Source organism: Pelodiscus sinensis, chromosome 3 (genome assembly GCF_049634645.1).
Source record: "Pelodiscus sinensis isolate JC-2024 chromosome 3, ASM4963464v1, whole genome shotgun sequence".
Taxonomy (NCBI): domain Eukaryota; kingdom Metazoa; phylum Chordata; order Testudines; family Trionychidae; genus Pelodiscus; species Pelodiscus sinensis.
The window spans coordinates 157,781,963-157,801,712 of NC_134713.1; the positions used below are offsets into that span (position 1 = coordinate 157,781,963).

Genomic DNA, 19,750 nt, shown 5'->3' on the forward strand with positions numbered 1-19,750 from the left:
TGATTAGCAGAGTGCTCACGGACAAGTTTGTGTTTATCCTGGTGGTGCACATCTGCACATGCCTCGATGCACATAACAAAATGTATTCTGCACATGGAGGGAAAAAAATCTACCCATGGATGGAAAAGATTAGAGGGAACATTGGCAACTGGATGGCAGAAAGGCCACCTGGGTCTGCTCCCGCAGAAGCAATTGGAAATTTTGTCACTGACTTCAGTGGCAACCTGACTGGACCCAAGGTTTGTAACAAGAGCCAGAGGCTTGATTTACCACAGCCAGGTGCCTAGTAGACTAATTTACATCCATGCAACATAAGAATTAATGCTAACACTGATTTGATAAGGTTTTACTTCCACCCAGGGTTGCCAGTTTTGACTGGAGGTTTCATCACATGACATGACCTTTAAGTAAAGATTAATCTTTAATTGCTGGAGGATTGGCAACATTGCTGTACTCACTTTTTAGCAGGTAAAGAATCAGTCTGAACCACTTTCAAGAGGCTGTTTCTCCAGGGTCTCCTCAGGAGCTGGTGTGATCAGGGCCTAGAGACAGACTGGATCACAAACTTCGGATGTGGTTCCAGATTGAGATAAAGATCTGGGGCCCAATTATCAGTTCCGGCCAAAATATGCTCAGTGCAGGCTTGAGACACTGGGAAAAGGTGGCTTTCTGCTTTTCATGTGTTCTTGGTCTATCTAGCCTTTGGCACAAATCAAAGAAGCTTTGGGGCTACTCTAATTCAGTGGCTGCCTCTGTCTCTAACAGCTATGCCATCAGTTGATAATAACAGAAGTGCAGCAGTTAAATGGCCACGCCCAGCCTTCCAAAGTCACATGGCAGAAAGACAGAGGAGTTAGCATAAAAATTGTTATTCTAGCTCCATGCCCTCTACTCCGGTGTGCAGAGCAAGCCATGCAGAGCCTCTTATTAAAGGCCTAAGAGAAGAACGGACAGCGATAAATTCTTCTGGGTGATTTTTCAAATTGGTGTGTGCAGATTTAGCAGCATCCTTTATCAAAGAGAGCAACAGCATTCCAGTGGATGTTGAAAAGGTTTTGGCAAGCAAACTGTGAGATGCATTGCTTGGTGCCATATCCATGGCATATTGCTGTAATCTTGAATCACGAGACTGGCTCAATTGGAGAGAAGCACTCCAGGGGGAAGGACTTAAAGGAAAGTGATCAGCAAGTAATTTACTTCTAAGTTTGGACAGAGCTGAGAGGAGACATATGCTGAAATGAAGGGAAGATCTGGGCAACGAACAGTCCTCAAACCTTCACATATAAGCATTTTCATGTAGACCTGAGTTCAGATGGAGAGTTAGGCAAAAGTTTTCAGCCAAAATTTTGTTTTTGGCCAAATAATGCAGATTTGTGTGAACTAAAACTCATGTTGAATTTGCTGAATCATTTCAGTAAAAAAAAAAAAAAAAAAAAAAGAATAAAAAAAATCAAAACAATCCAAATGACTTTTCATTTCTTTTCAACTGTATATTTAAATATTTCATTTGTCCCAAAATGATTTTTCCAATTTTCTGAATTTCCCAAAAATGTTCTTAAACAATTGTTTCATGTTGACCTGGAACAATTTGTGGGGTTTTCTTTTTTTTTTTTTTTGAATGGCCAGAAAACCAAAAACATCAAGTAATCTGTATTTGCACAGCTCTTTTCAAACACCTATTCATTTCTCAAGTGAAAAAAGTCTAATAGGTCTTTTATTCCTAAGTCTCCAGTTGTGCACATCCCTAGACTCATGGCAGTTGAGCGATGCTCTGTTCCAGAAAAGCCCAGGGCTCAAGTAGCTGAGGCCCTGCTGTCTTTACACCTGCAACACAAGACTGAAGTATGGGAGAAGGCTGCACAGTAGCTGGAGGCCAGATTTATATTAGGGGTCAAGGTCAAAATAAGGTACAAAACTCTGAGTACATAAATAAGGTATCTGGAGTCGACGTATCTTATATTGAGTTAACACTGCCTTTCCATTGAGTCTTCCCTTACTGTTCTTGATCTAGTGGAGTACCGGAGTCGATGGACGCATGATCAACAGTTGATTTAGAGGGTCTTTACTAGACCCGCTAAATCAACCCCTGGAAGATCAATCCTTATAGTGCAAATCTCCCAGTAAGTGTAGACAAGACCAGAGCTGTTAAACCTTTCCAGCCTGATCTTGACTGGCAAACATGGTGGGTTAGCTCAGTCAAGTAAGCTTAAGCCCTTTGGGGCTCCCCTTTTGGGAATGTCTACACTGCAATGGGGGGAAGGTGATTACAGCTTGGATAGGCGTACCCGCATTTGCTTTAATCTAGCAAGCTCAAAAGACAATAGAAGTGAAGAAGCAGTGGGACAGACTTTGGCAAAGTATCTACCCATGGTTCCACTGATGCCTCTGCTGCCACATTTTCATTTCTATTGATAGCTTTTCTAGCTAGACAAAAGCTAAGATGGTCATGCTTACCTCAACTGCAATTATACTTCCAACTGCAATGTAGATATAGTCTCAGGTCTTGTCTGCACTCCAGAGATAGGTCAACGCAAGGCAGCTTACATCAACAGAACAATGGAAGCATCTATACAGTACTTAAATTTCACTCCCGCTAATGTAGCAATACCATTATACCAACTTAATAACTCCACCTCCGTGAGCAGCATGGAGTCAGGTAGATTTAATTAGGTTGACTCAGTGTCAGTGTGGCTTACATGAACTGTTATTATCTTTCAGGACCCATCCCACAAGGCCTCACCCTGACAATACAATCAGTACAAGTGCACCAGGTGAAGATTAGCACCACCGACACAAGGAGCAAAGTGCAGACACGCATAAGCAATATAATTATGCTGTATGCCAATGTAAGTTAGCTCGATTTAATTTTGCAGTGGAGACGTGGCCTTAGATAAGGCATTGGGAAGTTGTACAAATAGGCTGTGTGTACACTGGCGCGATCTTGTGCAAAAGCGGTCGCTCTTGCGCAAAAACTTGCTGCCTGTCTACACTGGCCACGTGTTCTTGCGCAAGTAAAGTGACATTCTAATGTATGAAATCAGGGCTTCTTGTGCCAGAACTCTGATGCTCCCGCTCAGGAATAAGCCCTTTTGCACAACTGTGCTTGCACAAGAGGCCAGTATAGACAGGCAACATTAATTTCTTGTGCAAGAAAGCCCTCTGGTTAAAATGGCCATCAGAGCTTTCTTGCGCAAGAGAGCATCTACACTGGCATGGATGCTCTTGCGCAAAAGCATATCTCTTGTGCAAAAGCACATGCCGGTGTAGACGCTCTCTTCTGGAAGAGTTTTTGCACAAGAAGCTGCCAGTGTAGACGTAGCCTAATATAGTGTAAGGAGTTAATATAAACTGATACTATTAAACCAGATCCAATCTCCGTGTGGGCACTCTACAGTTTAAAAGTGACTTTTGTTTGGTTTAGTCTGTGGGCAGTCTACACTTCAAACGCTGCCTTAGCACAGCTGCACTGATACAGCTGTACCACTGCAGTGCATAAGCTATGTCAGAGCCCTCTTGTCTGTGTAGTTAGACCACCTCACCAAGAGGCAGTAGGTGTGGTCAAAGGAGACGCTCTCCTGCTGACACAGTGCTGTCTACACTGGAAGGTTAGCTCAGTGTAACTATGTCACTCCAGATATGGATTTTTCAAACTCCTGAGCCATGTAGCTCTACTGATACAGGTCCATTGTGTAGCACTGACTTGAGTCAACTGAGAACAGGTTGAAACTAGACTGAAGTCATTCTGAAATCCAAACAAACATGTCCACACAGGTGCTTGGACCTAGTTAACTAAATTGACTTATAAACAAATATAAATAAGCCTACATAATTTTCCCATGTACGTAAGGCACAAAACATAACCAGCTTAGCAGAGCTTCAAATGTTTTAGCCAGCTTCTTACTACATGTTAAGGGGACTTTTTGAAACTCAGAAACAGAAAAACACATTCGTTTTGCTGTCGAGACAGATAGTGTAGTAAGCACTAGGTTCATTTTGTTAGTTTTACAAATGAGTTAGATTCATCTCAGCTCTGTTAAAAACACAGGTGGGAAAAAAAACCCTAAGGTTGCCAAGAATAAAGAGGGCAAAATTGATTAGGAATTAAATTGCATTTATAAGTCCCAAGGACAAAATTATAAACAGTGGAGAGAAAGCACTTGACCATATTTCTTCAAACCACAGGTTTTACATAAATTGTGCAGCCTTTTAAAATGTTACAGTAACGTACGCAGATACAAGTCAGTCTCTGAAATCTCTTTTCTTTCTTTGTTCACTTCCCCTTTATCTGGCATTTCACTCTGTCCTCTGACAGTAGAGGGTGTTCCCGCAGCTCAAGACTAGCATGATGGGCCTTTAGCACTATTAATACATTTCAGAAAAGATAATAATTAACAACTTTTCTATAGCTATTTAAACACACCAGCAATTGCCTTCCCTAATACCTCCACGTACTGTGAGCACAAGCTTTGCTTTGAATGCATAACCAATCATGAAAACCAATGACTGTCCCAAGCTGCAGAATGAACTATCTATTCTGAACATCCACTCAAAGGTGAGGGGTACTTGGAACTGGATTTTTGGCTTGTACCATTATAAAGGTAGGGTTTGCCTCTGATATTCAGCAGCAGATCATGTTTGAGGTTCCAAATCAGGGCCTGATTTTTCTCCCACTTACATTGGTGTGAATCACATGTAACTCTATAGAGATACATCTACACAGCAACGTTATTTCAGGATAATGTCTGTTTTCCCAAAATAACATTGTGCACATCTTAATAATATGCCCATTATTTCAAAATACATTTGAAATAATGGGCGGCTTATTCCAGCTTTCTGCAAACCCCGTTACACGACAAATAAGGAAGATGCCGGAATAGCAATTTATCTCAAAATAAGCGCTGTGTAAACAATGTCAAATTTCAAAATAAGCCACACAATTTGCATAGCTCAAATGACATAGCTTATTTCAAGTTTCGTGCTACTATGTAGACGTACCCTAGATGTCCACGGGCCAGATTCAGCATTGACCAGCACCATGAGCAGTCATTTGAACCAGTGCAAAATTGGTGCACAACAGATACAAAATGTTACCATTTGCATTTGGGAGAATTTTAGACCCACCTTGCATTCATTCTGCGCTGGTATTAATGACAACAGAAGGGGCATGAATGGAGAGTCCAGCACAATACAATTACATTGGTATAAAACCGGAGTACGTAAGAGAAGAATCAGGCCCATAGTTTCAAAATTCAGAGAGTTGGGCAAATCTGGGGAACTTATTCTGGCTTGTCTTTAAGCCACACTTTACTTGGCATTTTGAAGTTGTTTGGTAGTTCCCGATAAGGATTTAATTGTAGTTTCTTATTTAAGTTGTATGCCAGCCTGCCTTGGATTTTCCACTTGAGATTATTAAAAGATTAATTTGTTTGGTTCATTAACATTTATCCATCCTGCTAGGTTTCCTACAAATAGATTCTGGTCAGGCTCAAGAAGATTAAAAAATATATAAAGATAATAAAGAACCACAGTTCAGGTTCTGTCCTTATTGCTGTTTAAAAGTATTAATTGGGATATGTAAACTTTGCTGACTCTTAGAATCTGGACTTTATTAAAAAAAGCATTAGGCATGACAACATGTCATTGGATTAGACAGCCCTGATTCAGCTACAGCTGTGGAAGAAATACATAACAGGAGTTCCTGCAGCATTACACATTTGCAGACTTAGGTCATCAATTGCCATAGAGAAGATAAAAACAAATGTAGCTGAGCCTGGAAAGAATGCTGCTTAAAATTGGAAGAACATTTAACATGAGTGGCTTAGGATGCAATAACTTTTATTCTAATTTAACAAAATCTATCAGCACAAAACATATCAAGACAGACTGCAGGTTTATCTTTCTGGTCTGCAGATCACTGGGAAAGTCAACCTGTCTCCTCTCCCTTCTCCTTCTTAGCTGTAGATCTGAACACTCTCTGCAGTCCATTAAATATGAACTGCTAGTAATAAAAAAACAACACTATAGTTTCTGTGTACAGTTCCAAATGGATACCTCAGTAAACCCGTCTCACTCACAATAATCCCACCCATGCCAGGACTTGTGGGATGGACCTAGGATTGCCATATGCACTGTTTGCACTAGGTGAATTCTCCTTTGGACACTCAAGGAGTTTTTATGGCAGTCGTGTACAGCCAAGCCATGTACGGGGACTGTAGTAGGAGGGAGACTCCTTCCACAGTATCTTAATCTTGTCTCTTTTTTGGTATGAGCATAGATCCCTTTGCCATAGTATCTGAGTATCTATTTAACAGTTCATAGCAGGGGAAGATTGCAGCTGGGTTCTGTAATGTCTTCCTGAATATGAAGTCAAAAGAACAACAAAAAGTCTGGTGGCATCTTAAAGACTAACAATTTTATGGTGGCATAAGCATTCATGAAGGCTTATGCCATAAAAAAATTGTTTGTCTTTAAGGTACCACTGGACTCCTTGTTTTTGCTGAAACAGACTAACATAGTTACCTCTGAAACCTGTGCACATGAAGGCAGGACAAATAGTTCAGGGTTTCTGAATCTGAATTCTCAGGAAAACAGCCAAGTGAGAGGGCAGAGGTGGACATGCTCTTGCTTACTAGGCTATGTGAAGATGCTGGGCCAAATCTTGTGTTGATTTCTACTCTGTTCAACTCCATTAATAAAACCTGCCTCATGACTGACTGACACCACGCAAAGGCAAGAGAGACATCAGAGTTGCCAAATTGTCTTTGTGGTCCTATAACAAGTTGTTTCTGTTACCACTGGATCTGATACGTCAGTCTTTATACAGGCCAAGCATATCCACCCAGAGTGGATGCTGTGATAAGTCCCCCTCTGTTTTATAACATCCAAGGGCGTGATTTCAAGAAGTGCAGAGCACCCATTAGTACAGCAGAAGTTCAAGGGTGAAATCCTGGGCAAAACTTCTATTGGCTTCATTGGGGCCAGGACTTCACCCCATGGCAATGGCAGATGCTCAACACTTTTGCAAATCAGTTCTCTAAATCAGGGATCAGCTAACAGTGTACTGTACTTACAATCCAATTCCTTCTGCCGTGCCTGTCTGACCTCAGAGATTATGTTTGTGTTTTCGGGGGGATATGGGATGCTTTTCCATTGCTAAAAGGCTCCAGTAGAACTGACTGTTAATGCTGTTCCCATTCTTTAGTGCTCTTCAGATACTACTGTACTATTTACAAGAAAAAAGTTTCAAGTAGCAAGTAACATCCTACTTTTCCCAAAATCATTCCTGGCTTTTGATCAGCAACAAATCTCAGATCTGAACGAAAGGACTGAATGTGTCTTTAGTAGACTGTCTCCTTTTCCCTGTATAATATTTTAAAATGACTATACAATCTTCTTTTCTCTCATAACAGAAATGCATGGGAGCATCGAAAATAATTTGCAGGAGGCAGAATGATAACTTGAGTTTTAACAGCATTCAGATGTTTCAGATTTTAATTTTGCATATCTACAAAAAACTAAATGAAGCCAGAGCACCCTGGTGCTCACCAGTAACAGTAACTTTCAGCTGTCTAGAGACTTTTGTCTGAAAATCTTAAAGAGCTTTACGAACATCCATTAAAGTCACACTGCAACCCTTTGTGCTAGGTAAATACTGTCATGCCCATATTGTAGAAGGGAAAACTGAAGTACAGAGAAGTTAGGATATCCATATTTAAAACTAATTTGGGGTGCCTCCATTTATGATGTCAGAGTTTCTGAATACCCACAACTGAAGCCAAGACGAGTTGCTGGAGATTTAAGAACCCACTTCTGAAGCTCCTGGACATAATATTTAAATAGCTTCTTGAATTACTTACAGCCATTGTGCAGACTCAGAGAGAAAAGTCTATTTATGCTTTTACATAATTTGGCTGGCATAAGGTAAAATTTTCAAAAAGCGTATCAACGGCATTTTCAAAAACAACTTAGGCACTTATGAGCCTAACTCTCACAGCAAATCAATAGGGCTTAGTTTCCCAAGTGTATAAGACATTTTTGAAAATGGGAGTTAGGCTCCTATGTCACTTAGGCACTTCTGAAAATTCCACCCACATTTTAATTTTTGCGGTACTTATTAACTATTAACATATTTCTCAGGAAGCTTAGCTAGGTTCTATCTAATTGAAATAAATCAGAATAACTGCACCAATTCACTTACTGGTATGGATAAAAAGTGAGCTCTAATAATTATACAGGGCTAACCCTAGCTGAACTGAGGTTTAATACCAGAAAGAGGTGCCAACACACTGCAGAAGTGCCACGTAATGACTGAAAGTGCTGGGCTCATGTTATCTCTGCATGTATATCTGTTCTAGTTTGCTATAGAAATAACATGGAAAACATGACACAGGTCCTGCGGCAGTTTGATAAAAACAATCACTTTACGGTTCTATAAAAATGCGCAAAGTCTCCACAAATGTGGTGAGCTTCAATTTTGTTAAATCCAATCGGAGACACTGTGGTTCTGATATTCAAAGGTTCTAGGTACTGACAACTCCAGCGAACATCAGTGGGATCTGTGGGTGGTTGGCCTTCAGCGAGACAACTGTGTCCAAAATGAATGAACGGTTTTGAAAAGCTAGATCTTAATTTTCCTGCAGGCATCACGAGTCACAAAACTGTGCAACACAGAATCAGAATCCCAAATAACGAGTTCTCAGAAACCTCCCCGCTTTCTTGAATGAATGTTCTCAGCGTGGAATTATTCAAAAATCACCAGAGTGAAAGAATGTGCTGCTAAACACGGACCTATAGTAAAAGAGTCTAATATGTGCCATATATCCCCCATGCTGTGGGACATGGAGTGGGTGCAGTAGGAATGCTCCTCCATTGGCTAAAAAAACTGCTGAAGAAAGAGTAGCCAAAATGGTACCATCCACCCTCTTTAGGTTATGGTAGCATCTTCACCCAGTCACAATGCATTAGGGCAGTGGTCACCAACCAGTCGATCAGGATCTACCAGTAGATCTTGGAGCCTCTGGCAGGTGATCCTGACTGGTTTGGCTGGGAGGCTATCAAGTGCCAGCACTTCAGCTACCCCTCTCCACACTGCCCTGCTGCTTTTGCCCAGAGCCTCAGAGTTGCCCTCTGGGAGCCTTCTGCTTGTTGCGCAGGTTGGGGGAGACAGAGGCCAGGGCTGCTGATGTCACTCCGACTCCTCCTCTGTAGCCCATCTTCTCAGAATGAGGAAGGCAGGGCTTTGGCAAAGGGGTATTTGGGTTTGAGGCAGATCCTGAACTGACAAATTCAAAAAGTGATCTTGTACTTGAAAAAATTGGAGACCACTGCATTATGGGATATGCAGGTTTAGAGAACATGGCCAGATGGGAAGGCCATGGCAGGGGCTCTGCACAGCATCATCCCTAGCATACCCCATGGGGAAATACTTGCTATTGTACTGCCCCTTCCTCATTAAAATTACATCTTGGATAGAAATATGACATTTATTTTAGGGGAGCAAATCAGGAGAGCTGCTGCGAGACAAGGCTTTGGAACACTTTGTAAAGAGAGAAGGCACAGGATCTGCCTGGCACTTGGCGGCAGCTTGTCACAGCTGCATTGTCTCATTTCAGAAATATTTTACAGTCCCTGCCAATCACAAACCAATACAGTTCCCGTGCTGCACTAATCATACATATATCCTTTCCAAAAGCTCTCGCTGGTTAGCTCACGTTAATGGAAACTTTGTACTCTAGGCGAGCGGTGATTACACGATGCTTGCTCAGAGAGGCAGCAGTCTGAAATGTGCTGCAACTTTTGTGCCTGCAACACTTCAGGTTTCAGAGTCCTTCAGTTTCTGCACTAGTGAAGGGAAGGCCAAGAACAAGAATGCCTAATGGTATCTCATGCTACTTTGTCTGGAGAGAGGGGGCTTAAAGCCTTCATTTTCATAAAGGAAATAGTTACATGATGTGTTGCTCTCCCTGGCGCTGAGCTATTCAGGAATCAAGGATTTTGCTTGGCTAGCACTGACTCACCATGGTGATCAGCACATGGTGATAGTGAGCAATAGCTAGTTGCAGCAATCATTTGCTTAAGAGCCACAGTGGAGAGAGTTAACCTGCTGCAGGGGCCCAGGTCTCCTGCTGCAAGACACGAGTAATTCCACTGACTTTAGCGGGAATTACTCAGATCCTGTGGCAGGAGAATAGGGCCCCTCTGGGAAAGAAACACGTGCAGGGCCATATTTTCCTCTGAAGACAATGGGAGTTAAACCTAACCCGCGACAGGGGGATCAGGTGCCTAATGAGGGTGAAATCCTATCAGGGGCCTGATCATGCCCCAGCTGTGCCTGTGCAGCTGCACTGTTCTACCAGAATTGCATGGGCACAGAAAGCCCCCGATGCAGCTCCTAAGTACAGTGCCTGTGTGGGACAAAAGAAAGGGATTCTTCCCAACATGCAAAGCACAACCCCCCAGACTGGAGTAGCAGCTGTGTTGCATTACGGGTGGACCCACTGGCCAGCCTCCCACTCCTTCCCCAGCCTGCCCACAATCCTGACATTGCTGACCCAAAGGCTCTGTGTGGAGCACTGCTCCGGAGCACACTAGGTTGCAGATTCCCCTGGACAACGCACTTCCTGCAACATTGCTTAAGAAGTGTGATAGCTCTACTGCTTTTTGAGCCTTGCAAGCTTGCACAAATGGGGTGGGGTTTCCCCCAAGCAACTATCTGCAGCCCAGTAAAAACCACAGTGCCTGGAACCCTCGCACCATGTACACTTTATTTAAACCTTAGGAGGAGTTACTATGAAAAAAGATCTAATTTGCTTACTGTCATTTCACTGGGGATCACTAACACACTCCTTAATAATATCTGCTACGTCAATCGTCTCTAACACCATTCATCTTGCAGGTCCCCAGTGCACTTTACAGACAGACTGGAACAGGAGAGATAGGAGTCAGTCAAGGAGGCAGGTCTGTAATGGAGGGGTATATAGAAAACATCCTTCCGAATTCCATGTGTCTTATCTCAAAAGGAGATGACTAACCCATCCATATTCTTTGTGTTAAACAACTTAACCACTTAATGTTCCCTGTCATTTGGGGAATTCTTGTTGGACAAGCCAGTGTGAGAGTGAGATTGCAAAGTAACAGGTAGACAGAAGCGTATCTGCAATAACAATGCAGCATGAGTTCTGAAGGCCTGAAGGAAATTGTCTGCCATACCATACAAAAAAAAAAACCCACCTCAGAGAGGAACTACAATAGACAGCCGGACATCCCAGATAGGTTCTCCTGCCAGACAGCCTCCAAAAAGGAAGAACAAAAGTGAGCCTACTGTTTACTGAATCTGTAAACACCCAGTATGAAACATACAATCCTGAACATACCTCCAGCACAAACCACTTTCTTGTTGCTATCTCTTTCTCAGGTGCAGCAATCTTTCCTATCAATGTTCCCTATAAACTGAGCACTCAAAAGGCTACCTAGGAGAGATTAAAAAGCCACCCAGCTGATTAGCAGAGTGCCTACAGCCAACAGCATGTATTTCTGCTTGCAGTGCACATCCAGACATTCCTCAGTGCACATAACAAAATGTAATCTGCACATAGATGTTTCCCACCCACACAAATATCACTAAATGCAGTTGCAGATACCCAGACCTGGATCCTCAGATCAGTAGGTATAATTTGGCACAACACCAAATCAAAAAAGTGCTGGCTAACCTTCTCCAGCCCTGGTTTACACTAGAGTTTTATTTCAAAATAGCCCCCCTCCTCAGGTTAAATTTGTAAGTGGAGCGACCACACTACTAAGCCCATTTTTTCAAAATAAGGGGCCACTTATTTAAAAATCTGTACTCCTTCTTTTCTCGGGGACTAACGCTAATTTTGAAATTGCTATTTCAAAACAGTGTTAGCGTGGATGCTCTGGTGCCACTATTTCACAATAACTACTTCCCAGAGTAATTCAGATTAATTACTCCCCAGTGCTTCTTGGGGCTCTAAGTCAAGATAGCATATTCACATTAATGGAGCCTGCCTCAGACTGATTTCGAGGCTTTCCCATAGTACGGACATGCTATTTCAATTTTGTAAAATAGGGAGTTAGTAAGTAAAATTTAGTTATTTCAAAATAGTTTTCCAGTGTACACAGGACCCCAGATTTTCAGGAGACACTTTATTCGGGTTTCATTTAGACTGGAGTAATCAAACTGCAGTCAGTGAAGTTACTCTGGTGTTTCACCAGACTTAGATCAGACTCTGCCCTTTAATAATACAAATTAACCCTAGGAAACTCACTGCTAGACCTTTGGGCTTGTCCAAAGTCCACTGAAGTCAGTAGGGGCTTTTCCCCTAACTTCAGTGGCCTTTGAATCGGGCTCATTCTCCAGCAGTGAAACAGCTTAGAAAAAAGCTTGCCCAACAAGTAAGGATGAAACAAACCTCCCCCCCCCCCCCCCCCCCGCCGCCTCTCTTCCCCCTCACCCACAGGTACTGTTTTGTACAGAAATCCATTTTGATCCTCAAGGAAGCTGGATTTGTCCCATCCACCCTAGCACTCAACTGCCTGCAGCACAAGTTCAGCAGGATGGGTACTGCTGATAAAAGTTGTCAGTGATGGACAATGAATAACCAGAGATTTCTAAAAACTAGTATGCACAGAACAAACATTTGTCAGCTAGAGGAATATCACAAAGCACAGAGCACACAGAGTGACTCAATGGATCAGAGTGTTTCACACTATTTGAAAACATAAAGATCTACAGTGTTCATTTCTTTGCCAACAGTGTTTCTGCCCAACTGCTTCTCTGTCCTTCACAGAATTGGGCCTGGATCCTTGCTATGAGAAGAAACAGGCAGCTCAGAAAAGATGTTTTTCATTTGTGTTTCAACCTGAGCAAAAACCACACAGCATCCCTTTCTTCAGGGATTTGATCCTTCTGTTCAGTTAGGTTCTTATATTGTATTCATCCTTATACCACTGAAGTCAACAAGAGTCTCTACTATAATGTGCCTGAGGCTGTTTCAACATAATGGACCAAACAAGGAGGGATGCTCTGGTCTCCTATCAGAATTAATGAGAGTTGTGGGTGCTCCACAACTTTCAGGATTTGACAGTTTAAGACTCAAGTATTAAATGTCAAAGCAATTTGTGAATCAAGCCATAGCTACATTAAAAACCAAATTCTCCTCAGGAAAAAAGCGTGTTTTGTCCAGAAGATTCAGTCATGGAACAATCTTCCAGAGGAGATTTGGGGACTCCAGAGTCCCACCATCTTTAGAAAACATAGTAAAACCTTCCTCTTTGGAAAGGCCTTTCCACCATTGCAAGAATGACACTCAAAACACAGACACCTCCGCCTACCCAAAAACCCCAAACAAACCAATCTCAAATAAATATATAAATAAAAATAAAATAATTAAAATGTTAAATGCAAAGGTTTTACTCCAAAAATGGAGAAGTGCCAGAGAGTCCATGAAGTATATTAGGGATTTCATTATTGTTATCCGATAGATAGATAGATAGATAGATAGATAGATAGATAGATAGATAGATAGATAGATAGATAGATAGATAGATAGATAGATAGATAGATAGATAGATATGGCCAACTGGAATTAAATTTTGAAGAATAAATGTACAAATATGCAAATGAATCAGGGGAAATGCCTCTGAAGCCACTGAAGTTATTTATACTAGTGTAAAACTGGTGCCAGCAAGAAGAAAAAGAACCACACCTTAGCATGAAGTTACAAGACTAATAAATAGTTCTAGGTAAGTTCCAGCTTGCAGTTCTTGGATAGGAATTTTGCGTAAATATTCCAAGATGGGGCATTCCAATAGGTTGTGCAAGATCTCTCTTAAAAGAAGGGGGATATACTGTTACTGATGTACATTAGCATACTCTTACAGCATAGTGGTGAGGTTTGTGTTTATGTGTGAGGGAAAGAGAGAAAGTTTCTCTTGAATGACTGCAAACTTATTCTAAACTCCTCCCAAATCAGTGACAGAGTTTGACTCTGGCTTTGTCTTTCATCAGAGTTAATAAGCACCTCACTTTGTGGTTAAGGGTGGCTAACAAAGCATCACCCCACTTGAGATAAAGAAGGGCAATTGTCAGGTCTTTTACTATAATAACCATGGTGATAATGCATTAGAAAAGTGGTTCCCAATGGATCTGGGGAAACAGTATCCATTTACCAGACTCCACCTACCCCTGCCAGAGGCCCCTGCTTGTCCTTTACCTTTCTGCACTCTAAAGCAGTCTGGCACTGGCACAGCCAATTCCAGGATGGGGGGAGACAAGGTGCAGGAGAAACTAATGGGTGGGTCATAGTTAGGGTGGCTGGTCCCAGCATGAGGGAGGGAGCCATGGTAGAATCTGGGGTACCAGTACTAGAGCCAGCACTGGGAACCAGAAAGGGGGGAAGGAGAAGCTGCTTTGGGCAGGACTTACCACTCTGGGTTTGTGCTGGTCCAGGGTCTGCAGGAAGGCCTGGCTTTGATCCAAGGTGCGCTCGGGGTCGCTGGAGATGTCCTCCTCCGATTCCTCCCAGGATGAGGAGAAGCCCGTGGAAGAAGCCGAAGAGGAAGACAGCTTCCTGATGGGCATGTTCACTCGGGGATTCTCCTGGGCCTCCTCCTCCTGACCCCCCAGATCAGTAATGATGACAGCGGGGATGGTGCTTCCGCAGCAGCCCTCCCCCGAGGGTTTCCCATTTTGTCCTGTGCGTGTCTCTATCCCCAGCAGCTGAGGGTCTCCAGGGTGGTCCTGCTGCAGCTGGGCACAGACTTGATCCTCTGCTCCCAAGGAGCTCCCAGACGCTGGGCACAGCTCAGCAGAACCGGTCCAGGCTGGGGTGCGCCCGAGCTCCCCCCAGTAGCCAGGCTTAGGGGGCCGTTGCTGCTCTTCACTCCTTCCTTGCTCCGGAGCAGCTGAAGAGTCCGAGCCCCGTGATCCGCAACTCTCGCTCCCTTCCTCTGGTGAGGCGGAACCCTGAATTTCTAAGGACTCGCTGCCCTGCTCCATCACCCCTGTGCCCTGCCCGCTGTGCATCCCAGCTCCTCGCTCCATCACCCCCCAGCCCAGCGTTTCACTGGATTCGCTCCTCGTCTCCATCACTTCCGAGCCCCGTGCTGTGTGAATCTCCGCCCAGCTCTCCAGCACTTCTGAGCTTTGTATGCCACTGCCCCTCCTCTCCATCACCGCCGTCTTCTGCGCCCGTGGGGGCCCGCTCCACTTGCCCCGCTCCTCGGGTCCCGGCAGTTCACAAGCCCCACTCCTCTTCTGCGCCAGTGCCCCGCCGCTCCTCGCCACCTCCTCTGTGCCATGTGCCCCCAGGGTCCTGCTCCCCCGCTCCATCTCCCCTGTGCTCTGTGCCTCGCAGTGCCCCGGCCCCTGCCCTCCGGTGAACCCGCACCCCCGCCCCATCTCCCCAGACACCTGCACCCTGGCGTGCTCACTCCCCCTCCCCGTCTCTCCCAGAGCCAGTCCTACGCCACCCCCGCGCTCTGCCTCTGGCCAGGGTGAGGGGCTTGCCAGGACTTTGTTCTCCTCTGGCCCGGGCACCTCCCCTGGGGCTCCACCGGGGGGTGGGCTGCAGAGCCACATGGGGGATGGTGACCTCCGGCCAGGCCGTGGGCTCCGGAGGGCGGTGGAGCTGTGTGCCTGGATATGCGCCTCGAAGAGCCCCACTTTCTCGTTCACTTGCACATGCTGCAGCTCCCGCTGGCGAGGTGCTGATGGTTCTTCCCTTCCCCCTGGGCTCGGGCTGCTGAGCCTCCCGGTGCTCCCGGATTCCTCCGGTGGCAGCTGCTCCCCGGGGGGGAAAAGGAAGGCTGAGCTCCTTCGGTGCCAGCGGGGGCTCCCAGTGCCTGGGCTGAGCAGGTAACAGGCACTGTGCCGCTCCGGGACCTGCAGCACCTGCCCCCGGGGAGGGGGCGACTTGCTCCCGCTACCACCGCTCTTTGCCTCCTGGCTGCTATTCATCATCACCAGGCTATTGAGCGCATAGCAGTACACAGCCATAGTACTGAGCCTGGGCGCTCGCGGGGGAAGCCGCCTGCTCCTCCTCCTCCTGGGTCAGCCGCTGCGGGGCAGCCGGGCGCCTCCCTGGCCCGCGGGCAGCACCATCGCCAGTGAAGCCGGAGCAGCACTGAGGAGCTGGCCTGGCCCGTGCCCAAAGCTCCATAAACAAATCCGCTGGGGAGGAAAGAGAGAGAGAGCAATGAGCCTAGAGCCCTGGGCATTAGCTGGGCATGGGGCAGCATTGTAGGCTGGACTCCTGGGCAAAGGATGCGGGGGAGTGACGATGTTCTGCTTGGCTGTGGCTGGCTGTGTGCTAGGGGTACATGTACATCTCCAGAGGCGTGTGCAGCGGGGAGCCTGAGCCACTTACTGTGCGCCCGTAAGTGTCTGAGTGGATTTATTGTGTCCGTGCATTTCAGCCTGCATCACCACGTGCGTACCTAGGTCTGCGCATTGTGACTGGCACCTATCTATGGAGTCTGCCAAATAGATGTTATGTCTACCACTTCATGCGTGTGTGACCATTTCTCTGGGTTCAGTTACAGCTGCATGTGCCCTCTTCCTTGTTTGGAGAGGTGTCTGGCTATGTATAACTTCTGCCTATGTATTCCTACCGCAGGTGTGTGTTTCTGCATCTGTGCGTGTGCCGGGGCTACCTCTATTAGCATCTGCTGATCAAAATTCTCCTGTCAACACCATTTTTCAATGAAAAAATGGGGCTTCAACTCAACATCTTTCTCCACAGTGTCTGCTTTCTGCTCTCTCCTCTACAGGCCCGTCTTCCAGCCACACTGCATCTCGCAGCCTGGCCAAAGAGCCTAGCCTATTGAAGATCATGGGGGCTTGCAGCACTTACACTACAACTCCCATAAAGCACCACAACAGAATTTCTAAATGACACGTTTATGGCAGAATTGCTAAATGACCAGTTTGGACTAAAAGACTGTGGCTGAAATATTGAGTAAGTACCGGTATGGCTTTATCGATGCTGGGCTATGGGGGTGCGGGTGTATGTCTGGCCTCCTGCTAGGATATCAAGATCAAATGAGGGTCTGCTTCAAGTACGTGTTTCTTTTGTGCGGTTTGGTGCATTATGTGTGTGCGCGTGCGTGTGCACGCATATTCGTGTCTGTTAGATCTAGATGTGCTTACTCTGTATAGTCAGGCGCGCATGTGTGTGTGTGTGTGTGTGCGCGCGCGTGTGTGTGCGCATGTGCTCATCTGTATGGCCTTGTGCAGATTCATGTCTATTAGATCTAGATGTGTTTACCCTATGTAGTTAGACCTCTGTGATGTAAGTTTGTTGTAAGTACCTCTTGAATTAGTCTTCTGTATATTCTTAGTCATGTCTAATGTGTGTCTTATATGGACATGTGAATGGGTGTATGCTGCTTCTCCATGTGCTTTTGTGTGCATATGATTCTCCCTCCGTGGGTGACCCCCTGGCCATGTGTGCTTCTATGTGTCTCTGTGCATGCGTGTATGTCTGTGTAGCTAGAACTGCAGCCTTCTTTTCTACTTGGAGCATCTGAATTCCACCTATGAGAATTATGCCTGAGGGCGTTTTATGCATGTGTAATTATTTATTTATAGGCATGTGCCCCGCGCATAAGCTGTATATGTAGCTTTGAATGGACCTGTGTGCAGCTGTGTGCCCTATGTGCCCATGTGAGTCTATATGCTAAATGCCTTGGTACTGTGCATTAATATCAATTACTATTAATTAGCTTCGGGACATAATTTGCAGCAGTATACATGTATAACGGGATGGACTGGATACTAGCTCGGTACATATGCAACTCTAGAGTTACAGCCTGGCTCATGGTGGTGACGGTGGGCAAACGGGCGAGTGTCTGAGTGAGTGTGTGTGTGTCCATGCCCATCTCCATAGCAGAGCGTTCAGGGGAAGTGCAGCAGGATGTGCCCATCCTATTATAGAGTGGGAGAGCAAACTGGGCGCCCTTCACACTCCACTCCTGTCTGCCAGTGCCCTGCGCAGCGCACGGCGGAGCGCTTTTGCTGACAGCTTGGTTTGCCGTCGCTGCAAAGCGCTCGAGCCCTGTTTTTCTTACTAGCTGTCTTTAGAACGGCCACTTAGCACGCTTCACAGAAAACAGTCTCGCTGCATTTTGCCGCCACTCGAATCTTTTCAACCGTGCATTTGCTGCCCCCGCTCTCCTGGCCTGAAAAGGCAGTGAGTTTGCTCCTGCCTGCAGCAAAATGCACCAGCTAAGCTAAGGCAAATGGGGTGACCATACGACAGTTACTCATTAAAGAGCGGGGAAGGCGGCTCGACACGGCATTTGCAGGGAAGCACGTTTCAGAGCCATTGTGAGACTTGTGCCTCTTATTTATTTCCATGATCCAATCCTCTTGCCCTGCGGTCCTGCCCAGCTAAAGAGAGATCCGCTTAAACGAAAGCCAAGGGTTAAAAATGGAATTTAAAAGTCTCCCCTTACCTGGTATGTCAGGGACTCATGCAGATTTCACGGTGGTGTTAGTTCACATCCTCTTGAAACCCCCGCAGGAACTGAGACCCACACCAAATGCTCCAGAAATTATTTCCTCATCCAGAGCAAGACTGAAGAACACAGCCGTCTATATTGTCTGTAACAGAGGTTTTAAAAAGTGGGCTGCTTTCTTTCTGGTTGAATCGGGGACTTGCCTTTCACTGCCTTGTTGTTTGGCTAATTGATTATCCTTTCCCTGCCGAGAGCGCGTTCAGCTTTGTCACTTTCAGCTTTGCAGCTTCTTGAATGTTTGTGGAATGTGCGATTAAAGAGAAAGAGGGAGGGAGGAAAGCGGGGCGGGGCAGGGGGTAGGAAGGCAGGCAGGAAGGAAGTCGTGAGTGAGCCTGTCTGGTGTTGAACTCAGCGGAACAAGTTTCATTTTTTTTATTCTTTTTTTTTCTTTCTTTTCTATTGCTTGGCAAGGACCACTGGAGGGAAACACTAAAAAAAAAGTTTCCATTGTTAAGTAGCAAAAAAAAAAAGTTTCTTCTTCTGTGGGTTAAAGATACACGATCCATTTTTCCACTCCTCAGCTTAATCTTACTATGTGTAACTTTCTGTACTATTTTAAAACCTCAACTTCAGTTCCTTTTTCACAAAGACGATCCCGGGGTCATTGCCTGACCCTTACATAGGCTGCTGCTTGCATCTAATACACACGCTGCTGTGTTTCCAAGGCTCATAGTTCTAGATACCAGAAAATTAATATTGCTTGAAGCTTCCAAACAAAGTAGGTTCAAAATAATTCTCTAACCTAAGTAGCATGTTTTATGACCTTAGTTTCAGGATTCTAATTCCAGTACTCAGAGGTTTAAATGCACCTCTCCTCAGAGGGCCCTGCTCCTGGAGAGTGTGTTTTTCAGTCCCACTTACATCTTGTTTTGAAGCTTTAGGTGGTGCTTAGGCTTGTGTTGTACTGTCCTTTTGCACAGGGGTGCATTTCTCCCCAAGTGAGGATACGACTTAGGCAGGAGTCTCCCTTGCCCTGTCCCTTGTGGTGATTTGCCTGCATACAAAGAAGGTGCAAATTGCCACCTTTCCAGTAGAGTAATGTTTTACCCACTTTGCACTAGTGGGAGAGACTGAAGATGCAGGGCAATGGAGAATCAGGATCCTGAGAGTAGATTCTCAGCTGATGTAAACTGTCTTAGCTCTGTGGTAACTTCACTTAGCGTAGGATCACCCCCTCCACCCCCCCTCCGCATTTCTGTAGGATAGCATCCTA

The 19,750-nt window shown here is 45.2% G+C and overlaps 1 protein-coding gene across 1 annotated transcript in view; it reads right to left on the reverse strand.

Annotated features, from left to right (window-relative positions):
- The window catches only part of ITPKB (inositol-trisphosphate 3-kinase B), a 93,894-nt gene extending 75,067 nt beyond the window's left edge, over window positions 1–18,827 (reverse strand). The window contains exons 1-2 of the mRNA XM_075925311.1: window positions 18,475–18,827; window positions 14,444–16,189 (exon numbers count right to left, since the gene is read on the reverse strand). Of these exons, the coding sequence (XP_075781426.1) occupies window positions 14,444–16,015 (1,572 nt within the window). The 5' untranslated portion in view covers window positions 16,016–16,189; window positions 18,475–18,827. The remainder of the gene's footprint in view (window positions 1–14,443; window positions 16,190–18,474) is intronic.
- Between the last annotated feature and the right edge of the window lie 923 nt (window positions 18,828–19,750).